The sequence below is a fragment of the Oncorhynchus mykiss genome, chromosome 30 (assembly GCF_013265735.2).
Source record: "Oncorhynchus mykiss isolate Arlee chromosome 30, USDA_OmykA_1.1, whole genome shotgun sequence".
NCBI lineage: Eukaryota > Metazoa > Chordata > Actinopteri > Salmoniformes > Salmonidae > Oncorhynchus > Oncorhynchus mykiss.
In genome coordinates this window covers 6,034,216-6,053,056 of record NC_050570.1, presented here as the reverse complement: position 1 = coordinate 6,053,056, position 18,841 = coordinate 6,034,216, and the positions used below count along the sequence as shown (strand labels likewise).

The following is an 18,841-nucleotide window of genomic DNA, read 5'->3' as shown; positions in this document are numbered from 1 at the left end:
CCCCGAGAACCACAGGGAGAGGGCCCTGGGGGATCTCATGACACAGCACAACTAATGGCTGTTATACAAGAGGTTCTACTGGTCCACGAGAACCACAGGGAGAGGGCCCTGGAGGATCTCATGGCTGATATACGAGAGGTTCTACTGGTCCACGAGAACCACACGGAGAGGGCCCTGGGGGATCTCATGGCTGATATACAAGAGGTTCTACTGGTCCACGAGAACCACGGGGAGAGGGCCCTGGAGGATCTCATGGCTGATATACAAGAGGTTCTACTGGTCCATGAGAACCACAGGGAGAGGGTCCTGGGGGATCTCATGACACAGCACAACTAATGGCTCTACTGGTCCACGAGAACCACAGGAAGAAGGCCCTGGAGGATCTCATGACACAACGGAGGGCTCTATTTATTCCGTAATCGCAGAAATTCAAATTGAGGGCAATGTTCCCACATTCACGGTAAATGCTGCAGATTGTCGGCTTAATCGGAAAATACCGTGAAATAATGCTTCAGTGATACAGATTAAATAGAGCCCATTACACCGCTGATAAATGTGCAGCAATATAGTAACCTTTTAAATGGGTCATGTTCACTAGGGCACACTGTAGCAGAACATTTTGAAACACAAAACAAAAGTGTGTGGCAGTCCTTTTTATGAACACAGCCATGGGGTTTTACTCCATCAGAATATAGATGTGATGGATTATTGATTTGCGAGTAAACATTTATTTTCACCCCAACTGCCTTGACTTTTTTTCCCACTTGCATTCACAATACTGTAAAAACATTAAGACAACAGAAATGGATGCTCATTTGGAAATATTTAATTGCGGTTTGTAAATCACCAACAGTCAAGGAGTATACCTTTGCGATGTCACAGTGGTACCCCCCCCCCCCCCCCCCAAAATGGAAAAGGTGACTGAAAATATAGTGTAAAGCCAATGTTTATATGGCAGAATGATCATCATTTGCTACAAGCCCCCCATAAGAAGTACACAAATGTACTCTACTACCAACATGGATGATTAAAAAAATAATAAATTGGAGTGTTATATAGAGGATGTTAAAAGTTGAATGAAAACTGTTTTTCCATAGGTCTAGCAAGTCCTCCCAACGTTTCATTCAGTTCAGAGAAGCTTAAAAATCGAGAAGAATGAATATAATACAAATCTTCGGACAAATGAGTAGAGTTCAGTACATTCAGTAGGTGTTGACATCTCCATGTAGAAATGGGACGCAGACAATATAAACTGGGAGGACCTGAGGCCAGAAAGTATAGTTCAGAGCCCTCAGAGAGATGGAGGATCACGGTAGTCGTTCAGAGCCCTCAGAGAGATGGAGGATTCAGGATCACGGTAGTAGTTCAGAGCCCTCAGATGGAGGATTCAGGATCACGGTAGTAGTTCAGACATGGAGGATTCAGGATCACGGTAGTCGTTCAGAGATGGAGGATTCAGGATCACGGTAGTCATTCAGAGTCCTCAGTGAGATGGAGGATTCAGGATCACGGCAGTAGTTCAGAGCCCTCAGAGAGATGGAGGATTCAGGATCACGGCAGTAGTTCAGAGCCCTCAGAGATGGAGGATTCAGGATCACGGCAGTAGTTCAGAGATGGAGGATTCAGGATCACGGTAGTCGTTCAGAGCCCTCAGAGATGACGACAAGTGAAACCTCAGCAGTGTTAGAAGAACATTTGAGCTGAGAGACTCCGAGAGAGGGATGCAAGTTCCTGTTCTCATTGCAGTTACATTCAGTAGGTGTTAACAGATTCCCTTCATCTGGACATGCAGAAATGGACCCGGACAGAAACCTGGAAATTCAGTCAGATGATTCAGGGTCAGGTGTGGTTCTGTCTGATCCTTCAGCTCAGAGACGAGTGCCAGTAGAGTTCAGATGTCCTGTCTTGACATTAGATTTGGAAGCTTTTGAGAGATCTCGCTGGAGGAGGAGGAGAATAAAAAGTTACTAATACAAAAACATACATGCGGTACATACTGGTCCTGTACGTTACATGAGGACAAAACACAGGAAGGAAAATCTGTCTTGGAGAAGGTGAGTGGAACATCCCTTTAACTTCCTGTGCAGTGTGCAAAAAAAACAAACCCAGAAGGTTATTATAAATGTGAAGAGGGATAGAAGACACAGAATAACATGGCTAGGTGACAATAGTTTAACTAAAAACCTTGTGATAAAAGTCCATATGAAAACCCAGCAACACAGCCCAGTTCAACAGTGTACGTTTGATCTTCAATGTGAATATTGTTCCTCACAAGATGGTTAGGCCAACCGAACCGGACCAGGCTCTCGGTTGCACTCCGTTAGTCAAAGCTGAAAAGTAGGCATAACTTCAGCATGCAACCTTGGTTAGCAACTTAGCATGGTGAGCCTCACTGATTGTTACGGTGTCAAGTAAATGTCCAATCATACAGACCTGGTAATGGCGGTGGATTCAATGTTGACAAAATCCTTCTAAAATAGAATGTAGAGTTAGACGGTCAGAGGAAACCTATTCATGACAGCTTGCTTTCACTTAAAGGAAAAATTCACCTAAAAACCACATATTCCTCTAATTTAGTGTCAAATGTTTATTTATCTAGGCAAGTCAGTTAAGAACCAAATTCTTATTTACAATGACGGCCTACCCCGCAACGCTGGGCCAATTGTGCGGCCGCCCTATGGGACTCTCAATCACGGCCGAATGTGATACAGCCTGGATTCGAACCAGGGACTGTAGTGACACCTCTGAGATGCAGTACATTAGACAGCTGCACCACTCGGGAGCACGATTAAAGAATATAGCAAAAAAAAAAATGATTGTCTTATTGGAGAGAAGACATCTTCCCGAGTTATGACATCAGCCAGTATTGAAATCTGACATGTATGATAGACGTTTTAATGATCTAAGCGTTGTATTCCTATTAACTTCCTGTGTAGAGAGAGACTTCCTATTAACTTCCTGTGTAGAGAGAGAGACTTCCTATTAACTTCCAGTGTAGTGAGAGACTTCCTATTAACTTCCTGTGTAGAGAGAGAGACTTCCTATTAACTTCCCGTGTAGAGAGAGAGACTCCCTATTAACTTCCTGTGTAGTGAGAGACTATCACTGTGGTACGTTAATACAGGATGGATTTCTACCTGCTTGAACGCCAATAACTCAGATACACATGAAATGACCCAGGTAATCGATAGAACATCAACTCTGAGATGCACAAAAACAATATGACATCGAAAAATGGGTGAATCTTTCCTTTAAGTGTATAAGACTGGTGCAATTCTCTCACTGTACAGACATGCATAGCCACGTATCTCTGACTGGATTGTGTGTTGCTGGGTAGGTGATGACCTATAGGGAAATTACCGAAAATTCCGAATAGGTGCTGGCCACAGAGTTAACGGTGATGTTACAGCGCGAGGCAGGGGTTCTCAGCGCCGTACCGTTCAGGTGGGAGACGTTCTCCTTGTTGCGTTCCACTGTGTGGGGGGTTCTTCCAACACGACCAGGGGTCCTCAGAGGAATCTGGGAGGGAGGGAGGGGGGGGGGGGGGGGGGGGGGTGTTAGTGTTCTCTAACACTTCATGTGAAGCAGACGGGTATAATAGGGTCTGTTACTCGTTTTAAGCATGCCATGAGTCTCATGTTGTTACCATGTTTCCCCTCTTCAACTGACTCAACATGGCTGTTATTGAGACTGGATCCTTATGAGATGACAAGGACAAACAAATACTGTCGGTGATGATCATAAGGGGATCCGACCATGCTGACAGTCTGTGGTCTGAGGACCGGGGACTCTGTACTAACCATGCTGACAGTCTGTGGTCTGAGGACCGGGGACTCTGTGTACTAACCATGCTGACAGTCTGTGGTCTGAGGACCGGGGACTCTGTACTAACCATGCTGACAGTCTGGTCTGAGGACCGGGGACTCTGTGTACTAACCATGCTGACAGTCTGGTCTGAGGACCGGGGACACTGTGTACTAACCATGCTGACAGTCTGGTCTGAGGACCGGGGACTCTCTGTACTAACCATGCTGACAGTCTGTGGTCCGGGGACTCTGTACTAACTATGCTGACAGTCTGTGGTCTGAGGACCGGGGACTCTGTGTACTAACCATGCTGACAGTCTGGTCTGAGGACCGGGGACTCTGTGTACTAACCATGCTGACAGTCTGGTCTGAGGACCGGGGACTCTCTGTACTAACCATGCTGACAGTCTGTGGTCCGGGGACTCTGTGTACTAACCATGCTGACAGTCTGTGGTCTGAGGACCGGGGACTCTGTGTACTAACCATGCTGACAGTCTGGTCTGAGGACCGGGGACTCTGTGTACTAACCATGCTGACAGTCGTAGGTGGTCTGAGGACCGGGGACTGTGTGTGTGTGTGTGTGTGTGTGTGTGTGTGTGTGTGTGTGTGTGTGTGTGTGCGTGCGTGCGTGCGTGCGTGCGTGCGTGCGTGTGTGCGTGCGTGTGTGTGTACTAACCTTGCTGGCAGACATAGGTGGTCTGAGGACGGGCGACTGGCACATGGTTCCGCCGAAGGCAGAGCGGAAGGTGCTGTTAGGAGTAGAACTGGAGATACTGCTAGTTGCATTCAGCTGGGGAAAGGAGAAAACGACAATTCACACATTGCTCCGTTTTTTAACCCAGACTAGACATTCCGGATCGTGTTTTTTAACCCAGACTAGACATTCCGGGTCGCGGTTTTTAACCCAGACTAGACATTATGGTTGTTGAGGAGGAACTGCCCCTCACTACCGTTAGGCTCTGCTCAAACCCAACATCCCAAGCCAATCAATGGTCTCTTTGCCCTCCCACCCATCCCTACGTGAGGCCAGTCAGCCCAGTCCAAGCGCTTCTCTGTCTTGTCACCCCAATAGTGTAACCAGCTTCCCCCTGAAGCTAGGACAGCAGTCTCTTCCCATCTTCCAAAAACATCTGAAACCCTACCTCTTCAAAAATGATCTTGAATAATCCCACAGCACCCCCCCCCCCCCCCAAACTAGCTTTAATTTGATCACAAAAACAACCCCATTGGTGTCAAATCAACTGGTTTACCTTTCTTGCTTTGCCAGGCGTGGGGGTCTCTGCAAGACGTCTTTTGGAGGGGGTTCGTTGAGCAGTACCGTACAGCATGTCTTGTTCTATCTGCTGGTTCTTCTTCAGTTGCTGTTTGTTTCACAGATCACAGTCAGTATTTCTCATGGGAACCAGATTCACTCTATACTAGAAAAAACACTGGAAATAGTCCGTGTTTGAATCGCAACCTCCCCCCCCCCCCCCCTCCCCTTCCTAGAATAAATCACTGATCTGATTATGACATGGTTGGGGAAAGCTGTGTCGAGGAGACAGACATTGATGAGGTTGAAGTCAATCTAATCAAGTGAGATCAGTGATTGCCTCAAAGGGAGGAAGGAAGCACATTAAAAGCGCCCAAACAGGGCCGTTTGGCTCATCTAAAATCATTAAAACAGGGCCGTTTTGTCTCATCTAAAACAGGGCCGTTTGGCTCATCTAAAACCATTGAAACAGGGCCGTTTGGCTCATCTAAAACCATTGAAACGGGGCCGTTTGTCTCATCTAACATCATTGAAACAGGGCCGTTTGTCTCATCTAAAACCATTGAAATAGGGCCGTTTGTCTCATCTAAAACCATTGAAACGGGGCCGTTTGTCTCATCTAACATCATTGAAACAGGGCCGTTTGTCTCATCTAAAACCATTGAAACAGGGCCGTTTGGCTCATCTAAAACCATTGAAACGGGGCCGTTTGTCTCATCTAACATCATTGAAACAGGGCCGTTTGTCTCATCTAAAATCATTGAAATAGGGCCGTTTGTCTCATCTAACATCAGTGAAACAGGGCCGTTTGTCTCATCTAACATCAGTGAAACAGGGCCGTTTGTCTCATCTAACATCATTGAAACAGGGCCGTTTGTCTCATCTAAAACCATTGAAACAGGGCCGTTTTGTCTCATCTAAAACAGGGCCGTTTGTCTCATCTAACATCATTGAAACAGGGCCGTTTGTCTCATCTAAAACAGGGCCGTTTGTCTCATCTAACATCATTGAAACAGGGCCGTTTGTCTCATCTAAAACCATTGAAACAGGGCCGTTTGTCTCATCTAACATCAGTGAAACAGGGCCGTTTTGTCTCATCTAAAATCATTGAAATAGGGCCGTTTGTCTCATCTAACATCAGTGAAACAGGGCCGTTTGTCTCATCTAACATCAGTGAAACAGGGCCGTTTGTCTCATCTAAAACCATTGAAATAGGGCCGTTTGTCTCATCTAAAATCATTGAAACAGGGCCGTTTGTCTCATCTAACATCATTGAAACAGGGCCGTTTGTCTCATCTAAAACCATTGAAACAGGGCCGTTTGTCTCATCTAACATCATTAAAACAGGGCCGTTTTGTCTCATCTAAAATCATTGAAATAGGGCCGTTTGTCTCATCTAACATCAGTGAAACAGGGCCGTTTGTCTCATCTAACATCAGTGAAACAGGGCCGTTTGTCTCATCTAAAACCATTGAAACAGGGCCGTTTTGTCTCATCTAAAACAGGGCCGTTTGTCTCATCTAACATCATTGAAACAGGGCCGTTTGTCTCATCTAAAACAGGGCCGTTTGTCTCATCTAAAGGCATTGAAACAGGGCCGTTTGTCTCATCTAAAGGCATTGAAACAGGGCCGTTTGTCTCATCTAAAATCATTGAAACAGGGCCGTTTGTCTCATCTAAAATCATTGAAACAGGGCCGTTTTGTCTCATCTTACTCTCTCATTCTTCTCTCTCTCCTTCTCCAGCCGCAGTAGTTCCCACTGTTCCTGTACATACTGGAGGAACCGTTGTCCGTTAACCAGGAACTCTCTGTACTGCTCCTCCTCCCATAGGTCTATCTGGGTCTTCAGGCTCTTCTCCAACTGGAACACACGAGAGAACATGTTTCAAGTTAACGTGCCTCTCTTTAATGGCCCCTGAGGTGTCACAATAAAAAATAAAAACACAGGCCAGCTATTCAGGTCAGAGAGCCTTGTGGGTAGAGAAATAACCAATTAACATGACAATCTGAAGAACACTACTTAGCCTCACCTTCGGCAGGCTTTTCTGCAGCTCGGCCCTCTGCTTCTCCTCTTTAAGAAGGTTCCCTCCTCGGTTGTTAAATCTAGAAGGATCCGTTGCCTTTTTCTGTGGAGAATTCAACCATGATCTTGACAAATACAGTCACTTGAGAAACACACCCGAAACTCGTGCGTCAGTGGAAAAGTGAAGGGTGGGGTTCAGCGTGATGACAGATGGAAGGTGATGTCACGGACACAACATACTCAAAACAGACTGAGATTAAAGATTTGTAATCATATTCCTCACTAAAAAAAGTGCTCACCTCCAGTTGTAGGAACAGAGTCCAGCTGTCTTGCCACCTGGTTACTCCTTCAAACAGCTCCCTGTGGTCCTCGTAGTGCTTCTTCAGACTCCGGAGCTCCTCCTGGTGTAGGTTCAGCATCTCCTCAGTGTAGTCGTCTGAGGGAATAAAGTACCAGTGTGTTATTTATCAATCTCAGTCGGACAACCAGGGTTGTGTTCATTGGTCACCAAAATGGAAGACAACTGACAAACAAGGCGGGGACGACCTGGACTATTGTCTAATAAGAAACACCATATTAATTTGCAAAACGTTTCTCTGTGATGTACCAAATGAACACCACCCGGGACATTAGAGTCATAACAGGGACCAGGTTTCATGAGAAACCCAGTAGTACATTCCAATCAAAATACGTAACTACGATACTGTATTTACAAACAACAACTGACCACCATAGTAGGGTGTGAAGGCTTGTCTCTGCTCCAGGCTGTAGAAACACCTCTCCCAGAGCAGAGCCACCTCGGCCCTGATGGCTTCTACCACATTGCTCATGTTCTTGATCTTCAGCTGCTCCAGACGCCGGCACTCAGCTTGTAACTGGGGAGCGGGGTAGCGGGGTGGGGATACAAAACCTACTGATTCATTCAATTCAGAAAAGGCAGTCCTTGCAAATGCAAAATGTAAAAAAATAAAAAAAATTGTAATAAGGGTCTGGATAGGTATAGCATAGTGCTGGAGGTTCCTCCACTTTGTTTCCACTTTACAGGACCCACCAAACAAGAATTATGTAGTGTTGCAAAATTCCAGTAACTTCCCCATAATTCCCTAGTTTCCCAGAAATCCTGGTGAGAAGATTCCTGGAATCAGGAGGGAATAAGCAGGAATCCCCCCCAACCAAAATTTAGAATTTTCAGAACACACGGTCCAGTCCAGGAATTCAACCTTAAAATGTATGTCAGAACACATTGGTCCAGTCCAGTAATTCAACCTTAAATGTTAAACTCACAGCATCCATGTTCTTCGTCCTGGACTGGGCCATGTGTTCTGACATGCCATCTCTCTCCTCCTGGGGCACCTGCAGCCTCTCCCACAGCTCCTGGATCTTAGCGCGGTAGGAGCTACACACTAGCTCGTTCTCCGTCTTGCGATCCTCCAGCTGACAATAACACAACAATAAGTATGGTCAGGGGCGGCAGGGTAGCCTAGTGGTTAGAGCGTTGGACTAGTAACCGGAAGGTTGCAAGTTCAAATCCCCGAGCAGACAAGGTACAAATCTGTCGTTCTGCCACCTGAACAGGCGGTTAACCCACTGTTCCTCGGCTGTCATTGAAAATAAGAATTTGTTCTTAACTGACTTGTCTAGTTAAATAAAGGTAAAAAATGTAAAGTGTTGTTTTGATGGACAAATGGGCTTCTGTGTTACATTTGTAAACATTTATCTGATCGTTATGTAGCTGTATCAAATACCACCCAACAAGAGTGAAACCATCCCAAGAGAAAGTTTAAACTAAAACGCAAGCCTAAAAACAGTCAGAAAATTGCTCTTACAATATCAAATTTATCGAATTTGTAAAAGTGTAGACCTTACAGTGAAATGCTTACTTACGAGTCCCTAAACAACAATGCAGTTTAAAAAAATATGGATAAGAATAAGAAATAAAAGTAACAAGTAATTAAAAAGCATCAGTAAAATAACAATAGCGAGACTATATACAGGGGGGTACCGGTACAGAGTCAATATGCACCGGTTAGTTGAGGTAATATGTACATGAAGGTAGAGTTATTAAAGTGACTATGCATAGATGATAACAGAGAGTAGCAGCGGTGTAAAAGAGGAGGGGGGCAATGAAAATAGTCTGGGTAGCCATTTGATTAGATGTTCAGGAGTCTTATGGCTTGGGGTTAGAAGCTGTTTTAGAAGCCTCTTGGCGATCCGGTACCACTTGCCATGTTGTAGCAGAGAGAAAAGTCTATGAGTAGGGCGGCTGGAGTCGGACAATTTTTAGGTCCTTCCTCTGACACCACCTGGTATAGAGGTCCTGGATGGCAGGAAGCTTGGCCCCAGTGATGTACTGGGCCGTTCTCACTACCCTCTGTAGTAGAGGTCGACCGATTAATCGGAATGGCCGATTAATTAGGGCCGATTTCAAGTTTTCATAACAATCGGAATCTGTATATTTGGACGCCGATTTGGGCGTTTTTATTTTTTTATTTACACCTTTATTTAACTTGACAAGTCAGTTAAGAACACATTCTTATTTTCAATGACGGCCTAGGAACGGTGGGTTAACTGCCTGTTCAGGGGCAGAACGACAGATGTTTGTCAGCTCTGGGATTCAATCTTGCAACCTTACGGTTAACTAGTCCAACACTAACCACCTGCCTCACGAGGAGCCTGCCTGTTACGCGAATGCAGTAAGAAGCCAAGGTAAGTTGCTAGCTAGCATTAAACTTATCGTATAAAAAACAATCAATCATAAATCACTAGTTATAACTACACATGGTTGATGATATTACTAGTTTATCTAGCGTGTCCTGCGTTGCATATAATCGATGCGGTGCGCATTCGCGAAAAAGGACTGTCGTTGCTCCAACGTGTACCTAACCATAAACATCAAAGCCTTTCTTAAAATCAATACACAGAAGTATATATATTTTTAAACCTGCATATTTAGCTAAAAGAAATCCAGGTTAGCAGGCAATATTAACCAGGTGAAATTGTGTCACTTCTCTTGCGTTCATTGCATGCAGAGTCAGGGTATATGCAACAGTCTGGGCCGCCTGGCTCTTTACGAACTAATTTGCCAGCATTTTACGTAATTATGACATAACATTGAAGGTTGTGCAATGTAACAGGAATATTTAGACTCATGGCTGCCACCCGTTAGATAAAATACGGAACGGTTCCGTATTTCACTGAAAGAAAAAACACGTTTTCGAGATGATAGTTTCTGGATTCAACCACATTAATGACCTAAGGCTCGTGTTTCTGTGTGTTATTATGTTATAACTAAGTCTATGATTTGATAGAGCGATGGTAGGCACCAGCAGGCTTGTAAGCATTCATTCAAACAGCACTTTCGTGCGTTTTGCCAGCAGCTCTTTGCAATGCTTCAAGCATTGAGCTGTTTATAACTTCAAGCCTATCAACTCCCGAGATTAGGCTGGTGTAACCGATGTGAAATGGCTAGCTAGTTAGCGGGGTGCGCGCTGATAGCGTTTCAAACATCACTCGCTCTGGGACTTGGAGTAGTTGTTCCCCTTGCTCTGCATGGGTAACGCTGCTTTGAGGGTGGCTGTTGTCGATGTGTTCCTGGTTCGAGCCCAGGTAGGAGCGAGGAGGGGGATGGAAGCTATACTGTTACACCGGCAATACTAAAGTGCCTATAAGAACATCCAATAGTCAAAGGTATATGAAATACAAATGGTATAGAGAGAAATAGTCCTATAATAACTACCAACCTAAAACTTCTTACCTGGGAATATTGAAGTCTCATGTTAAAAGGAACCACCAACTTTCATATGTTCTGAGCAAGGAACTTAAAAGTTAGCTTTCTTACATGGCACATATTGCACTTTTACTTTCTTCTCCAACACTTTGTTTTTGCATTATTTCAACCAAATTTCATTATTTATTTGAGGCTAAATTGATTTTATTGATGTATTATATTAAGTTAAAATAAGTGTTAATTCAGTATTGTTGTAATTGTCATTATTACAAATATATAAAAATAAATCGTCTGATTAATCGGTATTGGCTTTTTTTTGGTCTGTCCAGACATGAGTGAACAGGGAATACAGGAGGGGACTGAGAACGCACCCGAGGGGCCCGTGTTGAGGTTCCCCTCGTCTTACCAGACGCCGCTGTTCTATCCTGCCGGTACAGCGTATAACCAGCCGGCTGTATGTTGATAGTGTCGTCATTCAGGCACGACTCCGTGAAGCATAAGATATTACAGTTTTGAATGTCCAGTTGGTAGTTTAATCTTCCTCGTAGTTCATTGATTTTACTCTCCAAACATTGCATGTTTGCTAGCAGAATGGAAGGAAGTGGGGGTTTATTCGATCGCCTACAAATTCTCCAAAGGCAGCCCGCCCTCTGGCCCCCTTTTCTCCGCCTCCTCTTCACGCAAATCACGGGGATTTGGGCCTGTTCCCGAGAAAGCAGTATATCGTTCACGTCAGACTCGTTAAAGGAAAAAAAAGGATTTTGCCAGTGATGAGTAAATCGCAGTCCTGATGTCCAGAAGTTATTTTTGGTCATAAGAAACAGTAGCGGCAACATTATGCACAAAATAAGTTATTAACAACGCAAAAAAAAAAAAAAAAAAAACACAATAGGTTGGGGACACGTGGAACATCAGCCTCTTCTCCTGCGCCATTGTAATCAATATGGCACATCTTTAAATAAATGAAGCATTCTGACAGAAAATAACAGAAAATTGTGAATGTACATGAAAAGGGCTGTATGCCCAGGTCTCACCTGTCCCAGCAGCAGTTGGAGAGCTGTGATGTTGTCGCTGGACAGACAGAAGGCCTCCTCGTCCTCACACACCACGTCCCTCTCAAAGCTGGTGTCTGGCAGCTGGTCCAGCTCCTCCATACACATAATGATCTGACGCTTGATACCCACAAACTCACCGTGGCGACGATCCTGGAACATACAGTGAAGAGCATAAATCTCAACTTACACAAAGATTGTCAGAAAGAACATATAAAATGCAACATTCAAAGTGTTGGTCACGTGTTTCAAGAGCTGAAAATAAAAGATCACAGAAATGTTCCAAACACACAAAAAGCTTATTTCTCTAATGTTGTGCGCAAATGTATTTACATTCCTGTTAGTGAGCATTTCTCCTTTGCCAAGATAATCCATCCACCTGACAGGTGTGGCAAATCAAGAAGCTGATTAAAACAGCATGATCATTACACAGGTGCACCTTGTGCTGGGGGACAATAAAAGGCCACTTGTAACATGTTCGGTTTTGTCACACAACACAATGCCACAGATATCTAAAGTTTTGAGGGAGCGTGCAATTGGCATGCTGACTGCAGGAATGTCCACCCGAGCTGTTGCCAGAGAATGTAATGTTAATTTCTCTACCATAAGCCTCCTCCAAAGTCGTTTTAGAGAATTTGGCAGTACGTCCAACCGGCCTCACAACCGCAGACCATTTGTAACCATGCCAAACCAGAAAAACTAAGCTCATAGAAAAAAATATAACGAAATGGAATTAGAATAATTTAACCTATGTCAGTCAATTTGTTGTTTAAAACTTCTTAGGGCTGAGATCCCGCTAACGGGATCGATATGACAACAGCCAGTGAAAGTGCAGGGCGCCAAAATCAAAAACAGAAATCCCATAATTAAAATTCCTCAAACATAGAAGTATTTCACATCATTTTAAAAGATACCCTTCTTGTTAATCCCACCACAGTGTCCGATTTCAAATCGTCTTTACGACGAAAGCACCAAACGATTATGTTAGGTCAGAGCCAAGTCACAGAAAAACACAGCCATTTTTCCAGCCAAAGAGAAGAGTCACAAAAATCAGAAATATAGAGAGAATTAATCACTAACCTTTGATGATCTTCATCAGATGACACTCATAGGACTTCATGTTACACAATACATGTATGTTTTGTTCAATAAAGTTCATATTTATATTTAAAAAAATCTCGGTATACATTGGCGCGTTATGTTCAGTAGTTCCAAAAACATCCGGTGATTTTGCAGAGAGCCACATCAATTTACAGAAATTCTCACAATAAATGTTGATGAAAATACAAGTGTTATGCATGGAACTTTAGATACACTTCTCCTTAATGCAACCTAAACCGAATAATCTGAGTACGGCGCTCAGAGACCCAACAAGCCAAAAATATATCCGTCATATTGTGCAGTCAACAGAAGTCAGAAATAACATTATAAATATTCACTTACCTTTGATGATTATCATCAGAATGCACTCCCAGGAATCCCAGTTCCACAATAAATGTTTGTTTTGTTCAACAATGTCCATCATTTATGTCCAAATAGCTACTTTTGTTAGCACGTTTTGTAAACAAATCTAACCTCACGAAGCGCATTCACTAGGAGCACACGAAATGTCAAAAAGTTCCGTTACAGTCCGTAGAAACATGTCAAACGATGTATAGAATCAATCTTTAGGATGTTTTTAACGTAAATCTTCAATAATGTTCCAACCGGAGAATTCCTTTGTCTGTAGAAAAACAATGGAACGCGAGCTACCTCTCACGTGAACGAGCGTCACGAGCTTGTGGCACTCTGCCAGACCACTGACTCAAAGAGCCCGTATGAGCCCCTCCTTTACAGTAGAAGCCTCAAACAAGTTTCTAAAGACTGTTGACATCTAGTTATTAGCCTTAGGAAGTGCAACATGACCAATATCCCACTGTATCTCCAATAGGGAATGAGTTGAAAAACAACTAACCTCAGATTTCACACTTCCTGGTAGGATTTTTTTCTCAGGTTTTTGCCTGCCATATGAGTTCTGTTATACTCACAGACATCATTCAAACAGTTTTAGAAACTTGAGTGTTTTCTATCCAAATATACTAATAATATGCATATATTAGCAACTGGGACTGAGTAGCAGGCAGTTTACTCTGGGCACCTTATTCATCCAAGCTACTCAATACTGCCCCCAGCCATAAGAAGTTAAAAACCAAAAAATTGACAGAAATGTTGGTTAATCGCTCAGCACTATTAAATATGCATCGGAATTGTATCACTTCATGCCTCTTCAAACATACAGCGCTGCAATTCTCAAATTAATCTAAAAGAAATCTGTGTATATTGGGTTTGCTGTGCTTAAGTGACAGGCCCTCTTTCCTATGTCTATTGTACATCATACTATTCTTAGGGCCATAAATAGTTCATTTTACTTTTATATTTTAGTCATTTAGCAAACGTTCTTATCCAGAGCGAGTTACATGAGCAATTATGGTTAAGTGCCTTGCTCAAGGACACAGACAGATTTTTAACCTAGTCAGCTCGGTGATTCAAAACATTGACCGATCGGCTACTGGCCCAACGCCATTAACCACAAACTGACCAAGAAAAAAAGGCCCCGCCCCCAAATGGACATGTATGAATACCATGAAGGATGATGCAGACGTACCTTCTCTTTAGTGAGATCATTCAGGTAGGAGTGGTAGCTGTCCAGCTGTTCCAGGGATGGGACAGAGTCCATGTCGATACAGAAGGGAACTGAACACATGATGTCACACAGCTCCCGGTCCTGCTTGTACAGAGTCTTCAGGTCTTTAACCCTCTGACTCTTCTGTTTCATCATCACCTCCAGCCGTGACCGGATGTCCTTCTCCAGCTGCAGCATCGTCTTCCCCTCGTCCTCCTATAGGGACATCGAGACGGGTTGAAAGGAACATTAACAAGCTGAAACATTAGGATAATGAAGTAACACACGGCTCTACGCTGACCTTTTTCTACGAGGAGCACATGAGCCTAATTTGGAAGATGTAGGCACACACAAAAAAAAAAAATCAGGAGCACAATGAAAAATATTTGAGGTAATAAAGCTAGAATCCTTCATTTCTATAGTTTAAAAAAAATCCAGGTCTCATAGCAAAATATACAAGTAAAATATATTTACTGTAACAATATTGCGTGTACCAATTTGGATTCTAAAGACAGAAAAATGCATATTTTTCACGAGTTTGTTACCTCAAAATACAAAAATCTGGAGATGCACTCCGTAGGCTCATTGCCCCACTAGTAGCTAGAAGGAATAAGCTTAAGTCAAGAGAGAAGTGGACCTCAAAGGGGGATAGTTGAAGCTCCGTGCACAGAACATCCAGCTCTTTGCGACAGGACTCTATGCTGCTCATCAATCTCTTCCTTAAACTGTCCTCCTCTGCGATCATCATGTCCAGCAAGCCCTAGTAGAATAGAACACACACAGGTCAAAATACATCCCATTGGTTAATAAGTGACTTTACCGTCCTGGCTCCAGCTCATTTTGTACTGTCTTGCCATTTGTCAACTACTATGGTCATTGTCACAACAATGCATGGCAATGACCAAGGGAGTTTAGTAAGCCACAAGGCAGCACAAACAGATCTTGTAGCAGGCTAGCAAACTACCGTAATCATCTTTTGGAAAGAACCCAAACTCACTTTGATGTGTTTCTTGACTACATCAGTCCTCTGTAGTCGCTGGTCCTCTGGAATGCCTATTTCTTCCCAGATGTCCTTCAACTGGTTCAGGGCTCGATTCAGACATGCCACAGATTCTGCAGCATGGACTTCACTGTAGAGGAACATTTTAAGCAGGTGAAAGAAAGCATGTCACATAAATGTGTTTTGAATGCTGCAGCCTGCAACTATAGGAAAGAGTACAGATTAGGTTCACACTCTCCATGTATTATTTTGTGTGCATTGCAGTGCTTGTTGTTGATCATCAGAGTAACTGAGCAGGTCCTCGACGGTGTCAGGTGACACGTAGCTACTGTAGCCAAGTTGTCATGGACATTTTGTCTGATCGGTAGCTGGTTGATTGACATTCCTCTTGGCAGGCTAAACAGGTTAGTCAACTAGGTTAATTGAGTTGCCAAAACAGTCCATCTAGTTAAACTATCCATTGTATTTAAAAACATATGTTTAGCTAACGTTAGCTCATCTTTACATACTTTACAGTAACGTTAGCTAGGTAGTTATGGTAGCTTATCATTTTAATATCAAGTTAAGGCGATTCCCAAACGGTTAGTTAGCCGTGTAGCCCAATTTAGCTAGCCAGATAAAGTTAACCAGTTAGGTACTACAGTAGTAACGGTAGCGTAACTAATGTTTGTTATTACCGATGTGATAACGCTAGCTACTGAAGCACTGTGTGCCAACATTCATTTATTTAACGTTGTTTAGCATGCTATGCTAGCTCTCATTATTAGTTAGCTAGCTAACGTTAACAACAGTCAAGGACACCATCCAAACACAGCAACCCACACACACACAATTTTGGGGGACTAACCTTCTCCTCATGGTTACGTTCCACCGGGGATTTTTTTTTTTTTTTAAACGTGTTACCTTAACTAAATACGTCTCTTTTAACACAATACAACAAATGAAAGGTCTGTGTCCAAGCGTCGTTTTGCCGTCTGCGACTCTATTCAAATTCTGCACCGAAACGTGGCCTCGCTTTCTATTGGCCGATATGGAGAATACGTCAATAAACTGCTTTCTGTGGGCGTGGCCACAGCGTTTGACGACTTGAAGAGCTCACCTTTGATTTTTATTATTGAGGGGACAGCAATCATAGCTGAATATCTTATTACCTGAAAATAACATATATTAGCTGCTATAGTTATAATATGAATAGTCATTTTTATTTGAATATATGTCTATAAGCCTGTGCATTACTGTTGAGGCACTAACTAACTACTGTAATTTACACTCTAAATGAAACTAAAAGGGATTAAGACCTGCCATACCCTTTGTTTCAGAACTGTTTCCAAACCAGTATAGGCATACGCCCCAAAACTGACCTGAGATTGGTTCCCTTTTTATCATCTATTGAAGTGATCAGACCGAGGAGGAGGTTGAAGGTAGAGCATGATAACAGAGGAAAAATAATGATTGCTGCCACTCTTCTGCTCCTTCTTTACTCATGATAGACTACTGTTTCCATTGTCTTTACTCATGATAGACTAGTGTTTCCATTCTTTACTCATGATAGACTACTTTTTCCATTGTCTTTACTCATGATAGACTAGTGTTTCCATTCTTTACTCATGATAGACTAGTGTTTCCATTCTTTACTCATGATAGACTAGTGTTTCCATTGTCTATACTCATGATAGACTAGTGTTTCCATTGTCTTTACTCATGATAGACTACTGTTTCCATTCTTTACTCATGATAGACTAGTGTTTCCATTGTCTATACTCATGATAGACTAGTGTTTCCATTGTCTTTACTCATGATAGACTAGTGTTTCCGTTGTCTTTACTCATGATAGACTAGTGTTTCCATTGTCTTTACTCATGATAGACTAGTGTTTCCATTGTCTATACTCATGATAGACTAGTGTTTCCATTGTCTATACTCATGATAGACTAGTGTTTCCATTGTCTATACTCATGATAGACTAGTGTTTCCATTGTCTATACTCATGATAGACTAGTGTTTCCATTGTCTTTACTCATGATAGACTAGTGTTTCCATTGTCTATACTTATGATAGACTAGTGTTTCCATTGTCTTTACTCATGATAGACTAGTGTTTCCATTGTCTATACTCATGATAGACTAGTGTTTCCATTGTCTTTACTTATGATAGACTAGTGTTTCCATTGTCTTTACTCATGATAGACTAGTGTTTCCATTGTCTATACTTATGATAGACTAGTGTTTCCATTGTCTTTACTCATGATAGACTAGTGTTTCCATTGTCTATACTCATGATAGACTAGTGTTTCCATTGTCTATACTTATGATAGACTAGTGTTTCCATTGTCTTTACTCATGATAGACTAGTGTTTCCATTGTCTATACTCATGATAGACTAGTGTTTCCATTGTCTATACTTATGATAGACTAGTGTTTCCATTGTCTTTACTCATGATAGACTAGTGTTTCCATTGTCTATACTTATGATAGACTAGTGTTTCCATTCTTTACTCATGACAGACTAGTGTTTCCATTGTCTTTACTCATGATAGACTAGTGTTTCCATTCTTTACTCATGATAGACTAGTGTTTCCATTCTTTACTCATGATAGACTAGTGTTTCCATTGTCTTTACTCATGATAGACTAGTGTTTCCATTCTTTACTCATGATAGACTAGTGTTTCCATTCTTTACTCATGATAGACTAGTGTTCCATTCTTTACTCATGATAGACTAGTGTTTCCATTGTCTTTACTCATGATAGACTAGTGTTTCCATTCTTTACTCATGATAGACTAGTGTTCCATTCTTTACTCATGATAGACTAGTGTTTCCATTGTCTATACTCATGATAGACTAGTGTTTCCATTCTTTACTCATGATAGACTAGTGTTTCCATTCTTTACTCATGATAGACTAGTGTTTCAATTGTCTTTACTCATGATAGACTAGTGTTTCCATTGTCTATACTCATGATAGACTACTGTTTCCATTGTCTTTACTCATGATAGACTACTGTTTCCATTGTCTTTACTCATGATAGACTAGTGTTTCCATTGTCTATACTCATGATAGACTAGTGTTTCCATTGTCTTTACTCATGATAGACTAGTGTTTCCATTGTCTTTACTCATGATAGACTACTGTTTCCATTCTTTACTCATGATAGACTAGTGTTTCCATTGTCTATACTCATGATAGACTAGTGTTTCCATTGTCTTTACTCATGATAGACTAGTGTTTCCATTCTTTACTCATGATAGACTAGTGTTTCCATTGTCTTTACTCATGATAGACTAGTGTTTCCATTGTCTATACTCATGATAGACTAGT

The 18,841-nt window shown here is 42.4% G+C and overlaps 1 protein-coding gene across 10 annotated transcripts; it reads right to left on the bottom strand.

Moving 5' to 3' along the window:
* Nucleotides 1-810: 810 nt before the first annotated feature.
* Nucleotides 811-16,531, bottom strand: LOC110521199 (protein regulator of cytokinesis 1). 10 transcript variants are annotated; one of them, XR_005040870.1, is made up of 16 exons: nt 16,371-16,381; nt 15,521-15,653; nt 15,161-15,283; nt 14,506-14,739; nt 11,844-12,014; nt 8,367-8,516; nt 7,810-7,957; nt 7,382-7,518; nt 7,090-7,185; nt 6,774-6,920; nt 5,057-5,167; nt 4,483-4,596; nt 3,438-3,519; nt 2,434-2,471; nt 2,273-2,330; nt 811-1,940 (listed from the first exon to the last, which is right to left on the bottom strand). XR_005040870.1 is itself a non-coding variant. In XM_036968705.1 (16 exons), exons 1-15 carry the CDS (start codon nt 16,379-16,381, stop codon nt 2,321-2,323), a joined length of 1,782 nt encoding a protein of 593 aa, XP_036824600.1. In that variant the 3' UTR covers nt 811-1,940; nt 2,273-2,320. The 10 variants fall into 10 exon arrangements, 8 of the variants coding, with proteins under 8 accessions (XP_036824600.1, XP_036824597.1, XP_036824599.1 ...); XM_036968705.1 differs by having other exon boundaries at nt 3,361-3,519; XR_005040869.1 differs by having other exon boundaries at nt 2,185-2,471; nt 3,361-3,519.
* Nucleotides 16,532-18,841: the final 2,310 nt, after the last annotated feature.